The 18,569-nt window shown below is 38.8% G+C and overlaps 1 protein-coding gene across 3 annotated transcripts in view; it reads right to left on the bottom strand.

The window, feature by feature from the left end:
- KIF15 (kinesin family member 15) overlaps nucleotides 1-18,569 on the bottom strand; it is a 74,536-nt gene that overhangs the window by 21,552 nt on the left and 34,415 nt on the right. For all 3 annotated transcript variants that reach the window (XM_021071746.1, XM_021071747.1, XM_021071748.1), the window contains 16 exons: nucleotides 18,171-18,294; nucleotides 17,559-17,635; nucleotides 17,136-17,345; nucleotides 15,973-16,150; nucleotides 14,052-14,214; nucleotides 12,733-12,874; nucleotides 10,362-10,559; nucleotides 9,145-9,252; nucleotides 8,615-8,720; nucleotides 6,971-7,136; nucleotides 4,196-4,346; nucleotides 3,952-4,037; nucleotides 2,933-3,002; nucleotides 2,316-2,402; nucleotides 1,615-1,719; nucleotides 633-755 (listed from right to left, as the gene is read on the bottom strand). In XM_021071746.1, coding sequence (XP_020927405.1) covers nucleotides 633-755; nucleotides 1,615-1,719; nucleotides 2,316-2,402; nucleotides 2,933-3,002; nucleotides 3,952-4,037; nucleotides 4,196-4,346; nucleotides 6,971-7,136; nucleotides 8,615-8,720; nucleotides 9,145-9,252; nucleotides 10,362-10,559; nucleotides 12,733-12,874; nucleotides 14,052-14,214; nucleotides 15,973-16,150; nucleotides 17,136-17,345; nucleotides 17,559-17,635; nucleotides 18,171-18,294 — 2,094 coding nt within the window. The remainder of the gene's footprint in view (nucleotides 1-632; nucleotides 756-1,614; nucleotides 1,720-2,315; nucleotides 2,403-2,932; nucleotides 3,003-3,951; nucleotides 4,038-4,195; nucleotides 4,347-6,970; nucleotides 7,137-8,614; nucleotides 8,721-9,144; nucleotides 9,253-10,361; nucleotides 10,560-12,732; nucleotides 12,875-14,051; nucleotides 14,215-15,972; nucleotides 16,151-17,135; nucleotides 17,346-17,558; nucleotides 17,636-18,170; nucleotides 18,295-18,569) is intronic.

The raw sequence follows: 18,569 nt of genomic DNA, 5'->3' as shown, positions 1-18,569 counted from the left end.
ACAGGTTAAATGGCAAGTGGGTTCAATAAACATTTGTTGAATTTGTTTCATGTGTAGCAAAGTTTAGCAAGAAAACCATTTTTAAAGCGAGGGCAGAGCCATGTACACAATGGGTTACCATCTTGTAAAAAAAAGAAAACTCAAGGAACAGGGGATTGGCCAAAAATATCTCTAGAGGCATACACAAGAGGGACCATGTATAGCTTTATGTTTTAAATTTTGAACCACATGACCATACTGCTTAATGTTTTAAAAGATACATTTACATCAACCACAAAATAATTAAAACCTACTTTAGCCAAAACACCAGAAACAATTCAGGTTAACCTGTTAACCAGCACTTTCTTCCCTTTCTTTGCTCCCTGCTGCTTCCACTACATCCAAGTAAATGCATTTCCACTCTGCTTCCCTTTCGGAGCAGGGTGAGTTACAGGAACTTAGCATGGTGTTAGCACACATGAATGAAAATAAACAACTCAACAAAATATAACAATCTTAGTATTATCTATCAATTGCCTAACTACCTTAGGGAAATGGCTCTAATTATGACTTATTCCTCTAAAAATGTCCTCTATTCTAGTAACATGTTCTGACAGATAATAAAGCAAGAACAGTCATGATGTGTTATTTACCTCAATGTCCTCAGAGAGTATCCTCAGTCTAAGTGTTTCTTTCAGATCCAGAATGTCCACTTCCTGTCTCTTTATCAATGCTTTGCTCTCTTCTTTATCAACCAAAGCAGAGTTGTATTTGCACTGCAGAAAAGAAAATTATGATACAGGAGCTGTCTGCTTTATTGGCAGTTTGTATTTAGATTAAAATAACTGAAGAATGAGTCTGAGTTCCAAGATGATGACCAGATTAACACAAATTAATTCAATAACTATTTGTTGAATGAAGGTGTGGTTAAGGCACGAATGCCCCCCCCCAAATAATGTGGAATGGCCAAAAAACGTGGAAAAGTCCCACAGGTATTAGTGAAAAAACATCTGGTTTTGTCATCTCTATCAGGAGACCTGCCTTCGAAAATGACTGTGGAGTGCAGCAAGCTCCCTTTGGAGCAGAGGAGTGAAGGGCATTAACAAACACCTTCACCTTGACCCAAGGGGTTAGAGGAAGCAGCACCCTTTAACTTCAAAAAATGTACGAAAAATAGTTACTTTAGGGAAAAAGTGCAATAATGAAAAAGTTTTACTTTAGGAAAAAAGTCCAATAATTATAAAACAAATTCTCTTTCCAAATCACTGATGTCTCTGAACTTAACTAAAATGTACATGTTTTTGTTCCTTAAAGCAACTGAAGAATACCACAGAGGGAATAACAGTCTGTTTCTAATCAGTTGGTTCAGCAATTCCCAAATGAGCAGAGAGCACTGTTCCAGGTGAGTGAGATCTAAAAAAATGCATTAGCTGATTGTGCCTCCCTCAGAAGTACACAGCACATCAGCCTTTATTAAAGGCTCTGTGGGTTCTGCAGATATGGAACCTGTGAGTTTTCACTAGCACATAAAACCAAACCGGGATGACCACAAAAGCTCTGTTTTGTGGAGCATACACAACGCTCATGAGTCTGTGAAGTGCTCAAATTTATTATCTTGCTGGTGACAGAACTTACAGTGATGTCATTCAGTTCTTGCTCCAGGGTGTCTACAGTTTCTGTTTTCTCACAGACTGAGGTTCTTAGCTCCTGGATCTGGCTCATGAGGTCAGCCACAACTTCCTAACAAGGACAGAAACAGTATCTTCATATCCCATCATAGGAAGGAAATCAGTTTTTAATGATAAATCATTTATCTTTCCAAAGGATAATAGACAAAGTCAGTTTTATTTTAATAAAACATCATATGTCACATTGTTAATATTATCAATTTATATTTCATGAATTTCTACTATTTTAGTTAATCATTTACTTTGGTTTTATAATGAATAAAAGCTAGACATGAGGAATTTATGCCTAATTTTATACTCAGACATGCATATTATGTTTATTATTGTAGTTAAAACCAACACCAGGGATTTAGGAATGTGTGCTGTGGGACCCAAAGCCAATGAGAAAAGGTTGTAATAACAGCATTCTAGTTAAAAGGAGCAGGATGTGTTTCAAAAAACACAGCCATCAAGAGTGATGGAAGAGTTTGCACTTGAAGTTATGTGGCAAATTAACTTAAAAGATTTTATTCTCTAGCAACCTTGGAAGACAAGCGAAGCCTAAGTGAATACAGAAATGCTAGCCCCAGCCACCCTAGAAGAGATTGGGATGTGAAGGCAGCATTTATCAAGAAAATGCAGAAGGATATAGCCTCAGTCTACACCTACCTTGTCAGCATCTCTAGACTTTTCCAAAGAACTGATTACTTTTTCGGTGGCACACAAACTCTCCTCTAGTTTCTGTACTTTTGCCATCTATGGGGAAGATTAGTATTTTTAGAAAGAGAATTAAATCACAAAGTTAACCACATACATATTTTTAAAAAAGGAATTGAAATCTGTTTTTCATATTAAACAGTGTATACCAAGGAGTAACACTTGAAAATAAAAACTTTGGTTAAAAAACAATGATTTTGGAGTTCCCTGGTGGCTCAGTGGGCTAAGGATCTGGTGTTATCACTGCTGTGGTTTGGGTTTGATCCCTGGTCCTGGAAGTTCCCTATGCTGCACGTGTAGCCAAAAAAAAAAGAGTGAGTGAGCAAGCAAGAGGGAGAGAAAGAGAAAGAGAGACAATAATTTTGTGAATTCTATTAGCAGATCATAGCTATTTGGGAGTTAGAAAAATAAGACATGAAAATAATACAACTAACCAAAAATTATACCTTTTTATTACCAATTCTCAACATCTGAAAGCTGAAACAGGTTTTATAAGAAACCTCTTTAGACATCAGGAATAAAAAGTTACAAACGTCAAAAATTTCAGAGTTAGAATACAGGGCGTTTACCTGCTGCTCACACTTAGCCGTCTCTTTCTGTTTCTCCTGACGTACAGCTTCAAGAACTTCTAAGATTTCTCTGCAAAAGAAGAATTATCTTTTACTCAAGATGCATTCAATGGAAATAGGAACTGAGTCCATTTGTATAGAAGAGATTCAATACAATGCAAATTAGGCATGTACTTGATGTCAGGCATTGTATTCCAGTGGCAGTCAGAAATGTGAACTCATTTCTTTAACAGGTATTTACTGAGAACCCAGTTTTGTGCCAGAACAGTTTACTTTTCTCCAGAGTCCCTAGGACTCCCTAATATATAGTATCTATGTATTACCTATCTCTCCATGTTACAATGTAAACCTCATAAGGACAGGGACATTTTCTTCACCCTCTTACCTCTAAACGTTCTGGCATTTATCAGAACAGTGCCTGGCTTGCTGGCTCTCACTAAGGCTTTGAATGAATGACTAACTGTTTCCCAACTGGATGTAGTCACCACTGTATACCAGGGCCTAGAAGGGAATCTGTCTCATAGTATTTCTACCAGTATCTGCTGAATAAACTAATGCAAATTCTTCTAATTAGAGTAATAATTATCCTATTGCCCAAAGCCAAGAGACTGAGAGAGATCACCAAGGAAAAGAACTTGGAGAGAGGGAAGAAATACAATGGCATTCATAGCAAAGGACCAGAAGAACAAGAGAGCAGCTAGAAAAAGAACAGCAGAGACAGAAATAAATCAGTCCCCAATTTACAATAATAAGGTGATTTATTTACAGAACATCTCGAGTCCTGACCACCACCAACTGCTATTCATTTAAGAAGTACAATAGCTAGTTATTAAATGTTTTGAAAAATTAAGTTTCTCTACACAGCCATTTATACAAAAGAATCTGATATTCATTTTGGAAGTCTTTTAGAAAAATAACTTCATAGGCTATTAGCAATTAAAAAAAATACCCACAAAGATAAAGGATATGGTAATAAAGGACATTCTAGTCAACTAATGGAAAAGATAAATAGCACTCACTTAGAACTGTTTTCTTTATCTTCTTCAAATTGTAATAATAATTTGTTATTGCGTTCTTTTTCTGCCTCAAAAAGCTCCATCAAATTCTAAAAGACAACGTTATGTTAGATTTTAACGTGTAGTCAACAAACACACGGAGTACCTTCTACGTGGCAGGCACGATGGGCCGGTGCAGAAGTTAGGAAGAGGTCAACCAAACATCCAGAACAAATTCATCAGTAACCAATACCCCTTCTTAACTTACATTCAGATCAGATTTCAGAGTTTCATTTTCTTTTTTGCAGTTTTGGAGGCTTTTTGAAAGGTGGTCAATTTCAAACTTCATTACTTCTTGTAAGTTGTCATAGGAATCCTGTAGGCAGGCTTTGCTCTCAAGAAGCTTTTCATTTTCTAATCTTCATCAGGAAAACATTTTTACAAATGTAAATATAAACAATAAGTGTAGTTCTGCTAGTCAGATTTATCTGCAGCTTACTTGATCCTATCTACAGACCATTCCCAACTTACAGAAGTCTTGGCTGATGTAAAGCACCTCATGGACTTGTGTGAAATGGTCATGATGCACAAACATGAGCGTGATGGGGATGGTGGGCATGCCAGCCTGCAGCCATCTACTTCTTCATTCTGTTTCCCGTGGTTTCAACTGGACATGCTTAACTGGTTGGGCAATTTTGGGTGATGAGACTCATTTAGGGGGTTCCAGACCTAGCTCTCATGTAAGCTAAAGACTGGCCACTGATTAAATTTGTTGACAGTACAATTCCATTCACTTAGCACATATTCTCCCAACTCTAGGAAGGTTTTTCAAGATGGCAAATGTGGCTTCAATCTAAGTAAGAGAATAAACTCCTTCAGGATAGAACTCTCTCTTAAATCACGTGATTATTATTTACTACTTTTTAGCTTTTCACTCTTTTATTCTGCTTCCCAACATACTGTGACATGCCCAACATCCAGAGTTCATCCGAGAACTAGTAAATAATGAACATGACCTCTGCACCATGCAAAACAGATGTCCCAGCTTGTACACAGATCTATTAGACCTAGATCTATGCGGCCTCACTAACTCCAAGCAGAGCAGAAGCAGCAAATTATAAAGTGGGATAAATCAATAGCTAAAGATAGACATATAGACAATAGATGGTAGCGAGGGGGAACATATGTATTCTGTATAAAAACTGTATACAGAAGCCAGGTAAAATAATTTAAGAAACACACGGCTGTGTTGTACTGTTTCATTTTAAGAGCCATGATGGAGCTGAAGGAGCCCAGTAGTGAAATACTCAATATACATCACACTGAGTGCAAAAAAAAAAAAAAACACCCACACGAAATTAGTTTACGACAGAGCCAAGATTAGATTCAGTGATTCAGATTTTAAAAGCAAATGCCAGATGAAAAACAAATGCCAGGGTTTAAGAAATAACAAGTGTGCACCTATGATAAATGGCCAGTGATTGGCAGCTCTGGTGCTGGAATGTGGAGGCTGTGATGACTTAGCACACACCCGTGTCTAAAGGATGGAGGATGGCTGCCATGCAAGAATGATGATCCAGTGCCACCAACTCGTTGGATTTTTAAGAGGATGCTGAAATATGGTTATAAAAAAAAGCTCTCACTTTTTAAAATGTTATGCTAAATTAAAAAAAAGAAAAAAAGACACTGGGCAGGCCCAACAAAAACATGTCTATTTCCTCTGGTTTTTTTTTTTTTTTAGAAGTTCCTGGGCCAGGGTCAAACCAATGCCACAGCAGTGACCCCAGCTGCAGCAGTGACAACACCAGGTCTTCAACCTGCTGAGCCACAGAGGAATTTCTCTCTCTTTTTTAAGGCTGCACCAAAGGCATATGGAAGTTCCCAGGACAGGGGACAAATCATAGCTACAGTTGCCAACCTATGCCACAAGCACAGCAACACCAGATCCGAGCCAAATCTGTGACCTACACCACAGCTCATAGCAACACTGGATCCTTAACCCACTGAGCGGTGTCAGGGATTGAGCCCACGTCCTCATGGATTCTAGTAGGTTTCGTTACCACTGAACCACAACGGGAACTCTCCTCTTTCTCTATTTTTAATTCCTTATTGTATATTCAGAAAACATTCAAACACAACAGATTTTAACCTCTTCACTCTGAAAATTAAATTCAAGGTTGTGTGTTAGCTTTTATAGAGTGAGCAATCAGTCACGCTTATCCTATTCACAGGATCATTATCACGATGTCCATTGTTAAATTACTGCCATAGATTTTGAAAATAGCATCAAAACCACAAGATGGATTTACGCTATGTTCTACAAAAGGTTGAAATTAGTAAGAAAAAAAAGTTAAAAACAAACAATTTACATCTTAGATTACTTTCTTTCAAAATGACCAGCACTTAACCAGCCAGCCTCTGCAGTTACTGTGGACAACAGTGACAACTACTGATCTGGTCTACCTTGTACTGTCTCTTCCATTAAGAGCACACCTTTCCCTCTGGACCAGACACCTCACCTATGCCACACCAATGCCACCACAAACTCTTGGTAAGTGACTGGTCCAAAAGTAAGCAGATGATTCAGCAAGGACAATTCCAATTTTCTCTGGGATTGATATATAGTGACTGGGAGAAAAGATTTCTTCACAGGGGTTGTTATGCCGGGAGACAGAAGATGGAGTTGTCCGAGGCAATCTCTTCCCTATCACATAGAGGAAAGCCCTCAAAGGTAGAAGAAAATAAGGGCAACACACAAAGGGAAGCAGAGCAGGGAGGAAGGGAGTGAGGAGGGGAAGAGAGAGAGAGAGATGGAAGGGAGAGAGGAGGAGGAGAGGGAGAGAGAATGCACACTGACGATATTATTTGAGACTCAATCTAGTTTGTCCCTGACACTAAAATCACCTCTGGAGCTTCCCAATATTATGAGCCAATAAATTACCTTTTTTTTTAACTTGTATGAATTGGGTTTATAGCACTTGCACTTTTAGTAGTTCTGGGTCACAGGCCAGTCAGGCAACCAGAAACCATAACAGAACTCTACCTGACATTATCTAGTTGAAGCTGCACATGCATGTGTCTTTCAGAAAGGGTGCTCAGTTCTTTCTCCTGACTCTCTCTGAATGAACTATACTCCAGTTTCACCGAAGAGAGCTCCTTGTCTGCAGAATGAAGAACCACTCGAAGGTCATGTACCTCACTTTTTAAAACTAAAACACAAACAGAGAAATAACAATAAATCTTAACAGGCTTTTCTTTATATCTATTTTTTATAAAATAGGCAAATGAATTTGATAGGTACCCTTCACACAATCAGCAAAAACAAGTTGAAGAGACTATCTGAAGAATAAAGATATTGAACAACTAAGTGGGAGATATCTAAGAGCTCTGAGATTTCTATTTTCTTCCTCTCCTTTGCTCATGTTTGGTTTTGTTTGTCTTTTTAAGGCTGCACCTGTGGCATATGGAAGTTCCTAGGCTAGGGGTCGAATGAATCAGAGCTACAGTCACTGACCTACACCACAGCCACAGCAATGTCAAATCTGAGCCGAGTCTGCAACTTGCACTGCAGCTCACAGCAACACTGGATCCTTTAACTCACTGAGCAGGGCCAGGGATGGAACCCGCATCCTCATGGATACTAGTCAGGTTTGTTACCACCAAACCACAATGGGAACTCCCTGGTTTTTATTATATTTCTACCAAAAAAGAAGAATTAACACCTGTCCTAGACTTTTAGGTCATTTGATTTTTCTACTTTCTCCTGTAGAGTGTGCATCAAAACTCTTAATATAAGAAAAAAAGTCAAGAGATGTAACATATTTTAACAGACATAATCTTACTGAAAACCCTTTGGAGATATACCAGAACTTTCTAACATAGGTTAAAACTCTGATCTTCTAAGGAAACTCCAACTGGAATTAAAACTAGGTAACTTTAGATCAGAGAAAAGTAAATGACTGTCTTTTTTGTCTTAGCTTTATTACAAACTATTGCAAAAACTTTGATGAAAGGAGAAATAAACAAAAAAATTGGGAATGAAAATGATATTCCCGCACCTATGAATATATACAAATGCAAAATTTATGATTTTGTCACTGTTAAAACATTTATCTTATGAATTCAAGAGACTTAATTTTCACAGCAGTATTAAAACTTTAAGCAAATATTTGTATCACTTGTTAAGAGAGGAGTCCTAAGGAGTTCCCATAGTGGCACAGCAGAAACAAATCCAACTAGGAACCATGAGGTTGCGGGTTTTATCCCTGGCCTTGCTCAGTGGGTCAAGGATCCGGCATTGCCATGAGCTGTGGTGTAGGTCGCAGACACAGCTGGATCTGGCATTGCTGTGGCTGTGGTGTAGGCCGGCAGCTATAGCTCTGATTCGACCCTTAGCCTGGGAACCTCCACACACCGCGGGTTTGTCCCTAAAAAGAAAAAAGAAAAAAAAAAAAAAGAGAGAGAGAGAAAGAGAGAGCGTAGTCCTAGAGAAAATTACTCTTTATTACTTAACTGCTGCTCTTTATTACTTATTACTCTACACTTACTGCTGCAACACAAACTTGCCTGGTCTAATCTAAAACAAAGAAATACCCAACACCAAAAACACCAACAACACTTATCCCTTTGAATAAAAACATATTGAGTTATAGCATTCAGATTACAAGTTCCCAGTGTTCAGACTCACAGTCATTCTTGGTCTGAGTGTCCTGAAGCTGCTTTTCCAGAACACTCAACTGAAAGAGATGCTCCTGATGCTGTTTGGTCCAGTCAGTTCTTTCTGACGAGAAAAGCTTTGGGAAAGAGATACATTTACTGGAAAAGGCATGGCAAATACTGGCATGCTAAGACACTCCAAATCATCACCTTGCTTCTGTTTTTTAAATCTACTTTTAAGGTTTGACCAGAGGAAAACTGGCCAACCTCATGAACTATGTGAAGACAATGAAAAAAGGAAAGGATTATTACAAGCACCTGGACTATCCATCTTGCTTTCTTCCAAACAAACAGCAAGGGATCCATCTACACCAGTGACTACATCGGGGCCAGAGTTTAGACTAGGGATGTTTATCTCATTATCAGAGAAGCAGGCCAAGTAACAATGTAGAGAATACAACCCAAATAAGCTAAGGCTTCATAAAGTCATTTCCTTCCTGTAATGCTCATACTTTGAGGGTCTTTTTCATACATTTTCTGAGGCCACGCTCCCAGTCTCACCTCCTGCATCTGAGCAGAATGATGTTCCAGTTTGTCAACGTGCTGTTGAAGCTTCAGGTTTTTATGCTCTTCTTCATCCAACTTGACTTGAAGGGCACTCATTTGTTCCTACAACACAACAACTTCAGGGGTCAAAAACTCTCTTAGGAGTTTCCGCCGTGGCGCAGTGGTTAACGAATCCGACTAAGAACCATGAGGTTGCGGGTTCGATCCCTGGCCTCACTCAGTGGGTTAAGGATCTGGTGTTGCCATGAGCTGTGGTGTAGGTTGCAGACGCGGCTCGGTTCCCGAGTTGCTGTGGCTCTGGCGTAGGCCGGTGGCTACAGCTCCAATTGGACCCCTAGCCTGGGAACCTTCATATGCCGCAGGAGCGGCCCAAGAAATAGCAAAAAAAAGCCAAAAAAAAAAAAAAAAAAAAACCCTTTTAATGGACATGTCAAACATTCCACCATTTCTTTTGCATTAAAAAAAAAAAATAAAATGCAAAACCTTATATGGACAAAGGTAGCAAAGGCTAGCATGGAGCCAGAAAACAATTTCAAAAGACTAATGATTTCCCGTGTTTAGAATTATACCTATGGCCCATCAAAGTAGATGATTTGAAACACAAAGGAAAGAAGTGATTAAAATTAAAATCATAGCTTAAATCACAGCACCATCTTGAGATTTCTAAGAAGCTTTTTCAGGGCTATACAGAGTGATTTGATCAGAAAGGGCTCTATGCCTCTGAAAGGACAAAATTTTAGAATTTTGGGTGATTTGGCTCCCTTTAAGTTTTACTAGACAGAAGAAAATTTTTTTTAAAAAATAAATCACTGATTTCTGAGCTATGAACTTTACATGTTATTTCAAATACACCAAACGCTGTCTAGAATTACATCTCTTGTAAGCTTCTTTCAACTTATTAATCTTCCTTAACAGATACAGCACGGTGCCATATAAATCAGTTCTGGAACTTAAAGTTAGTGGCAAACTGATCTTTTTACACATGAGAGAACCAAAGCCCAATGAGAGTGGAAAGTGACTTGCTAAACACTGCAAAGTAGATTAAAAGAACAAGAGGAGCTGATTTCTAAGCCAGGGACCTTTACACGCCCATCCTTAAAAAATCCAATTCTAATACTAAATAGGTTTGAACACTGCAAATTATGAGAGTTAAAATGATAAAGAAAATCTGTTTTAATGAATGTTGAGTTCTTTCTAAAACCAAATATTACCTGCACCATTCTAAGCTCTTCAGAAATGGCCTCAAAAGCTTGTTCATTCATCTCAGGTGGCATTGGCTCATTTAAGATGTCATTATCAAAGGTGCTAGAATTCTGAGCATGGACAGAGCCAAAGCTCTCTGGTTCAGGGCTAAATTTTAGTACTGGTCGAGACCAGAGATGATAAGCCTTGGTTGGTGTCGTTATAATCTGCAGTAAAAAACAATTAGGAAAACAATATCAGTACACATGAAAAAAATAGCATTTCTAGTAATTGTGTGATCAGAGAGGATAAAAACCTAATTCTGTTCATCATAATGAAAGACATTATGTTCAAATGTCTTGATCCCACAGCCCCTGAAACAGTTTAAGAAATTTTCAGGAGTTCCCGTCATGGCTCAGTGGAAACGAATCCAACTAGGAACCATGAGGTTGCGGGTTCAATCTCTGGCCTCGCTCAGTGTGTTAGGGATCCGGCTGCCGTGAGCTGTGGTATAGACTGCAGACACATCTCAGATCTGGCATTGCTGTGGCTCTGGCGTAGGCTGGAGGCTACAGCTCCAAATGGACCCCTAGCCTGGGAACCTCCGTATGTCGAGGGGGTGGCCCTAAAAAGATTAAAAAAAAAAAAAAAAAAAATTTCAGGAGTTCCCATCATGGCCTAGCAGTAACAAACCCGACTAGTATCCATGAAGATGCAGGTTCAATCCCTGGCCCTGCTCAGTGGGTTAACAATACAGGGTTGCCGTGAGCTGTGGTGTAGGTCTCAGAACCTGAGTTGCTGTGATTGTGGCATAGACTGGCAGCTACAGCTCCGATTTGACCCCTAGTCTGGGACTCTCCATATGCTACAGGCACGGCCCTAAAAAAGCAAAAAAACACACAAAAAAACAAGGTGTAAGAGTTCTCTTGTGGCGTAGCAGGTTGAGGATCCAGTGTTGTCACTGCAGCAGCTCAGGTTGCTGCTGTGGCATGGGTTTGATCTTTCACCTGGGAAATTTCACATGCTTTGGCAATAGCCAAAAAATAAAAAATTTAAGAAATTTAAATAAATTAAAATTTAAGGAGTTCTCATTGTGGCGCAGTGGTTAACGAATCCGACTAGGACCCATGAGGTTGCGGGTTCGGTCCCTGCCCTTGCTCAGTGGGTTAACGTTCCGGTGTTGCCGTGAGCTGTGGTGTAGGTTGCAGACTCGGCTTGGATCCCGCGTTGCTGTGGCTCTGGCATAGGTTGGCGGCTACAGCTCCGATTAGACCCCTAGCCTGGGAACCTCCATATGCCATGGAAGCAGCCCAAGAAACAGCAAAAAAAAAAAATTAAAATTTAAAAACAAGGTGTAGAGTGAAGTGTATCATATGCTATTATTTGTGTAAAATAAAAATATAAGATAAAGAAACAAAACAAAAATCAAAAAATCTTGGTGACACTGATTGCCTCCGAAAAAGGTCTTGGTTGGGTGGAAAGACAGCAGAGAGACTTGTCACTATATACTCCTTTACCTTAATTCCTGTCTTATGATGACCTATTCAAACAAATGCATATAATTACTTTGAAAAGGAGTATGTTATCGACACAAAAAGCATCACTGATAAAGATAACCACTAGAGATAAATATCTATCTATTTTAAAGTTTAAGATGTATAGGGAGTTCCCTGGTGGTATAGTGGTTATGATTCAGCCCTTTTACCACTGCAGCCCAGGTTCAACCCCTGGTCTGTGAACTGAGATACCACATCAATCTGCTGCACACTGTGGTCAAAAATAAATAAATAAAAATAAAGATGTATAAGGAAAGTTTTTAGGATCATCACTATCTTAACCTTTTACCTTCCTTGGGTATTCCCCTACTCTCATTTTCAGATGTTCACAGTTCTTTCATGAGAGCTATGCTTATTAGGGGAACAGCCCCTCCTGTAATCCCCAGTGTCACTTTTGATCCTTTAGTGGTCTTTATCTTTAAGATTTCTACTCTTCCACTGCCACCTTTGAGCATACAAAACATGACAGCAACAACTGCCATATACTGAAAGCTACCAGGGGCCAGGCAATTTATCTAATGCTCTAAAAAAAAAAAAAATCTGTGATTAAATTAGCCTTGTCTCCGATTTAGATGCAATAAATGAGGCTCAGAAGTTAAGAAACTCTGCCTAAGATTAGTGACAGCTTAGAATTTGAACCCAGGTCTGATTTCGAATGTTCTATCCCTACATGACCCTGCCACTGAGAGAATACATTAGAACACTAGGAACAATGTTACCCTTGGGTTAACCATCTGCAAGGGATTTTGTCTGTATCTGGAGATAATCTGTGCAGACTCTCTTCATTGTTAACAAAATGAGACAGAACGAATTTAAGATTGATATATTCCTTCAGATGACCTACCTTAAGTGTTTCAGCATGAATTTTATTCAGCTGAGAAACTTCTTGCCGCTTACAGACTTTTGTTGCTTCCAAAAGGTTTTCAAGATTAAGATTTGCTTTTTGCAAAGACTGAAGCTCTGATTCTAATTCCAGCTGCCTTTTCCTAATAAATATAATAAATAGAGTATTTCAGGAAAAAAGCAATGTCATATATTTGCAGAGTACTTTACAGTTTATCCTCTCACATAACTTTATAGTTGTCTCTTTAAATAAGAGATAGTCTCAGCTATTTATCCTCATTTTCTAATTGGGTAAAATATAGCTCAGGTTGACAGAACATTGTAAACCAGCTATAACAGAAAAAAATAAAAATCATTAAAATTAAAAAAAAAATACAGCTCAGGGACTGATGACTGTTTAAGATATTCAATTAGCAAAGCGGTAGAGCTCCAATTCAAAAGCCCAAATAATCCACAATGAAGCCATCATTTGATATGATATTTTTAAAACACTTATATATTTCACAATAGGGTTAATCTTAATTATAATCTGAGGTTTATCTTTGCTTTCTTTTATACAAAGAGCATTAAGTAGAAATATTAACAAACCTGTGATTTCTAAAAATCCTGATATGATTCATAACAAGTGATTTAAATGTGGTGGCCACATAAAGAATTTACTATGTAAGTTTAACAGACACTCATCTCAATAGGTGTATCTCTTTTTTTTTGCTTTTTTTTTTTTTTTTTACTTTTTAGAGCCACACCCATGGCATGTGGAGATTCCCAGGCTAGGGGTCTAATTGGAGCTACAGCTGCTGGCCTACACCACAGCCACAGCAACACAGGATCTGAGCCGCATCTTCGACCTATACCACAGCTCATGGCAACGCCGGATCCCTGACCCACTAAGCGAGGCCAGGGATCAAACCTGCAACCTCATGGTTCCTAGTTGGAATCGTTTCTGCTGCGCCATGACAGGATCTCCTCAATAGGTATATCTCTTGAAACATTTGTATCATTTAGTTCACTGAAGATTTTATTAAAGACTAGAGGTTTAGGTCAATTATAACGCAATTTTTAAATTATGAGTAAAGAAAAAAGAGCTAGAAGCAAGCTCTTTTTTTGGTCAAAACCCTTAGTTGCTGTATGAGAATATTTAAGGTAAATGTTCACTGATTTAGTAGAAGAACTTGAATTACCTCCTGTCATGAAAGTATCAAAATCACAACTAACTGCTGAATGACAATTGACAAATAAGCTAAATGCTCAATTAAATTATCAATGCTATAACACCAAAACAAACACTAAAATAAGCAGGAACATGTATTTATACTTTACCTAGTTAGTTCTTTGAATTCTTCATATTCTTGCTTTGAATTATTCAGTTCTGCCTGAATTTGCAGGAGTTGTGCTTTTAACTTCTCAGTGTTTGCTAATGAACATGGTTCTTTCAGAGCTTTGGGAGACATTCCTTGCTGACCGGATAAGGAAACAACATGGTCTTTGAAAGACAAAAATAACAGAATACAGTTTCTAAGTTCTCTGCTGGGTATCAATTTTGAAGCACAAGGAGGAAAAAAGGAGAAATGGGTTGGAAAGCAGACCCTAAAATACAAGAGCCTGTAACTCGAGGAGACATAAGACACAACACAGTGTGTCAAAGAGTATTATAAGCTGTTTTTGAAAAGCTGTGAAGGCACAGGAGGGAAGGATGTATTTAAGGCAGCACTTTTTCCATTAAGAGAAAGAGTAAATAATGACCAAAGTATAACACACATACTGCTGGAGAGATAAAGATCATTAGTTGAGTCATGCAGGAATTGGTATTAACAGTTGAGGAATTTTAGTAAAGGAAACAAACAGCAAAGGCAGCCAGGTGAAAGAACTTGGTATCATCTACCAGGTAAAAAATACTAATATTCAAGGACTGCTTAGAAGACTGAATATGTTGAAAAAATGCCACTGAAGAGTTCCCGTTGTGGCTCGATGGTAACGAGCCCAACTAGTATCCATGAAGACATGGGTTCAATCCCTGGCCCTGCTCAGTCGGTGAAAGGATCTGGCATCGCTGTGAGCTGTGGTGTAGGTCACAGATGAGGCTCAGATCTGGCGTTGCTATGTCTGTGGCGTAGGCCAACACCTACAGCTCTGATTAGACCCCTAGCCTGGGAACCTCCATATGCTGCAGGAGCGGCCCTAGAAAAAGGCAAAAAGACAAAAAAAAAAAAAAAAAAAAAAAAAAGAGTGCTATAGGTTGGCTCTTTGCGCCCTCTTGAAATTCACATGTTGAGACCCTAACTCCCAGCATAATGGTATTAGGAGGTGTAGCTTTGTGGCAATTAAGACCTGAGGTTTGAGTCCTCATAAATGGGATCAATACCTTAATAAAAGAAGCCGAAAAAGAATACTTGCCCCTTAATCTTTACGAGGTTACAGGGAAAAGACAGCTTGTAATGAGCCCTTATCACATACCAAATCTGCTGGCACTATGATCTTAGAATTCCCAGCCTCTGGAACTATGAGAAAAAAATATCTAAAAGCCAAAAAAAAAAAAAAAAGAATGGGAGAAGGCTTAAAAAAGAAAAAAGTATTTTTTCCCATTATTGTGGAATAAAAAGATTAGAACTCTCTCAATTTCAACCTAAAAAGAAACAAAGACTGATCAGAGTGTGATGAAAGACCACGAAAATATGCACGCTAAGAATGGAGCTAACAGACTTTGTTACCAAATCCCAGAGCATTAACATCAATAGATACAAAAATCAGATCAGTACCAACTAAATCACTTTTCAGAGTAAACGTACACTTACAGAACTAGTGTATAACAAACAGAACACTGGTGAGCGTGATCCACAACCACAACCTCAGGACCAAACACTGTGCTGGCGGGACCATGAGTCTGATCGCTCTCTCACTCTGTACAGATGTTCATCAGGTGGATAAACATTTCTGCTCTACACTTGTTCATGTTGTCATTAGTTAAGTACTTTTCATTTCAAATACTTAAAACAGGAAAATTCCATTTAACAAAAATGTACAGTGGTATCTAAATCACTCTTTTACCCATGAGACCGAGATATATAATGAGTACTTCCTGCTAATAGGTGTGTATTAGCCATCATAAAAATTAAGTACGACAAGAAGTTTTGCACACCAGGTCTAAAGGCTAAAATGAAGTCCCTCAAAGCAAGGCAAGAGCAATGCCCTTAAAAATAGCCCCCAGCCCCTAGAAGGCAGGTATACGACAATCATGTCTTACTTTTGTCATTTTTCTCTGTGCCAGATGCTTCTAAGAAAGCTTTTTCCAGTAACGCAATGGTCTGGGCATCCATCTCTTGGGCTCTTTTCACAGGCTCTAACAATCTCAGTCTTCTGTTCTCCTCCCTGAGGGAATGATTTTCCATAGCATATTTTGCAACTCTGGGGTGGTGTTCTATCTGTGAGATAGAAGAATTACAGACTTACATATCTACAAACTTGTCCTTAGTGAAGGAGTCTTTCTGAGAAGCCAAGACACAAAACTGCGAACACAGCATGTGCTGTCCTGGTAGCCTGCTGCGCCCCCTGTGGAGAGTCCCTGGCTTTTATGATCAGTTTGAAAATGTGCACATTCTTCAACTCTCAACTCTACTTTTGGGTCTTGAAACTTTAAATTTCCCCACCTACCTACCCCTGAAACTTTCACCCAGGCACCTAGGGATGATGAGCACAAGGGTGTACATTGTGGCAAATGCCCCATGCAAAGGAGACTGTTAATTTTTTTTTTTTTTTAGGCGACTGTTTAACAGTGAGAAGAACAAGGAAACTCTCTACTGACAAGGGTGGAATGCCCTCAAAGATACATCAGGTGAAAAGCCAAGGTACAGAAAAGTGTGTACGGTCAGCTGTCTTTTGTGTACACAAGGAATAAAAGTAAAAATATCTATCTACATTAGTTTGAAAATGCACAAAAACCTCTATAAACACTCTTAATAATTGATTATCTTTGTTTTCTGATGATGTGCCTGTGTCAACTTTTCCAGGGAAAAAGAAAACCAGCAAAACTTCTACAGGCTCACTGTAAAGAGACTACTGGGAGTTCTCTGTGGCACAGCAGGTTAAGGATCCAGTGTTGTCACTGCTGTGGTGTGGGTTCAATCCCTGGACCGGGAACTTCTGCATGCTGGAAGGAATTGTGCCTGGCCTGCTGGGGCTGTGGCAGCAACATCACCACAACTTCAACCCCTTCCGCTTTACGTTTTACTATTCTGGAAAAGGTTGTGGGGTGTGAAGGGGAATTATTCAATTATACTGTCAATTAATTCATTTAAAACACTTTCTCTTGTTTTAAACTATAAGAATTTGCTGACCCATTTGGTGACTGTTTTATATTTACTTTGAACTTCTTTTATTTTTAGAATTAGTGGGAATGTCATCACTCACTTGTTCTCGCAGAGTTTGAATCTCGTCCCTCAGTTCTGACAGCAAACGATCCTGCTCCTCAGGCAGAAAACTTCCCCGGGATTCTTTGTGGAGCTTCTCCAGGCGCATGATTTGATCTTCTCGGAATTTCACAATCATTTTATTAGACTGTATAAATTTTTCTTTTTTGAGGGTGAGGTCTTCCAATTGAGTAACCTTTTCTACCAGAGACTTTAAGAAATTTATAATTTGGTTAAACGTGAAAAATTGAGCCTCCCTGAATTTTCATAAACCAATCAACAAACACTAACTTCATATTTAACCTCAAAGGCAAAATTAGATTTTCACAGCCCTTTGTTTTCATTTATTTGTACTATTTATTTCACTCAAAAAAGCTCCACATAGTTAAAGCCGAATCTCCTTTCTACTAATTCGGTTTCTTACCTTCTTTTCCTGTTCAGATTTCTTAAAGAATAACATTGCCTCTTGGAAATACTTCATGTAGTTAGTCTCATTTTTGTCTGTAATTGGCGCAATAAGAAAGAAAGGGGAAAAAATATTTTACCACTCAAATTTTAAAAAGAAGAGATGAGCTAAAATGGTCTTTGACTGCTCTCCATCAGTTTGAAACAATCAGACTCTTTTCATGAGATCAAGGACTTCAAATTAACCCAGTTGTACAAAATTAGATATTCTTTTAATAAAAGTCTCTTATCCCACTTAGTAAGTAAGCATATAAAGGCTACATATGACATCACAGAATCTTGGAAGCGGATCTAAATGAAATTTATTAGCATCTCTTTTTAGCACTTATTAGGGATGAATTACTCAAAATTATTTCTACTTCCCCTTCCCACCACATCTCACAGAACTCAGTACCTGTGTGAACCACGTCTGGTTACAAAGTACTGTGTTCCCATATAGGTGAAATAAACAGGAGCAAATACTTGTGGAAAACTTGGGTAGCTTTATTGTGTTGTGCCTGTCATCGAGGGTTCTCATACTAGTATTGGCACCTGGATTTCCTCAAGGTACAGGACGCTGTGCCCGTCTTACCTCTGGTCGGAAAGCTTTCTGGTAGTATCTGCCCTGAAGTAAGCTGAGCCAGCTGCTCTTTGAGCCTCTTCACTTCTGCTTGGAGCTGGGTCACATTTCCTTGTGTGTCTTCATTTACCACTGCCTGTTCAAGAGTTTTTAAAAAAGCACTGAAAGAATGTTTTTTGAGTCATATAGTCTTGTTTATATTTGTTTACATGATTTGGATTGACAAAGACCAAATAAAACTGCACTTGCATCTCAAAGAGTTCAAAGCCCACAAGAATCACTGTGCTGGGTGGGGAGGGAGCTTCTTCCCCTGTGCCTTCATACCTAGAGCCACAGACTTTCCCCTTCCTGCTCCTCCCTTATGCCCCATTTAGATCTCTGCTCTGCTGACTGGCCCTGGCCCCCGCTGAG

Source organism: Sus scrofa, chromosome 13 (assembly GCF_000003025.6).
Source record: "Sus scrofa isolate TJ Tabasco breed Duroc chromosome 13, Sscrofa11.1, whole genome shotgun sequence".
NCBI lineage: Eukaryota > Metazoa > Chordata > Mammalia > Artiodactyla > Suidae > Sus > Sus scrofa.
This window is presented reverse-complemented; position numbering and strand designations above follow the sequence as displayed.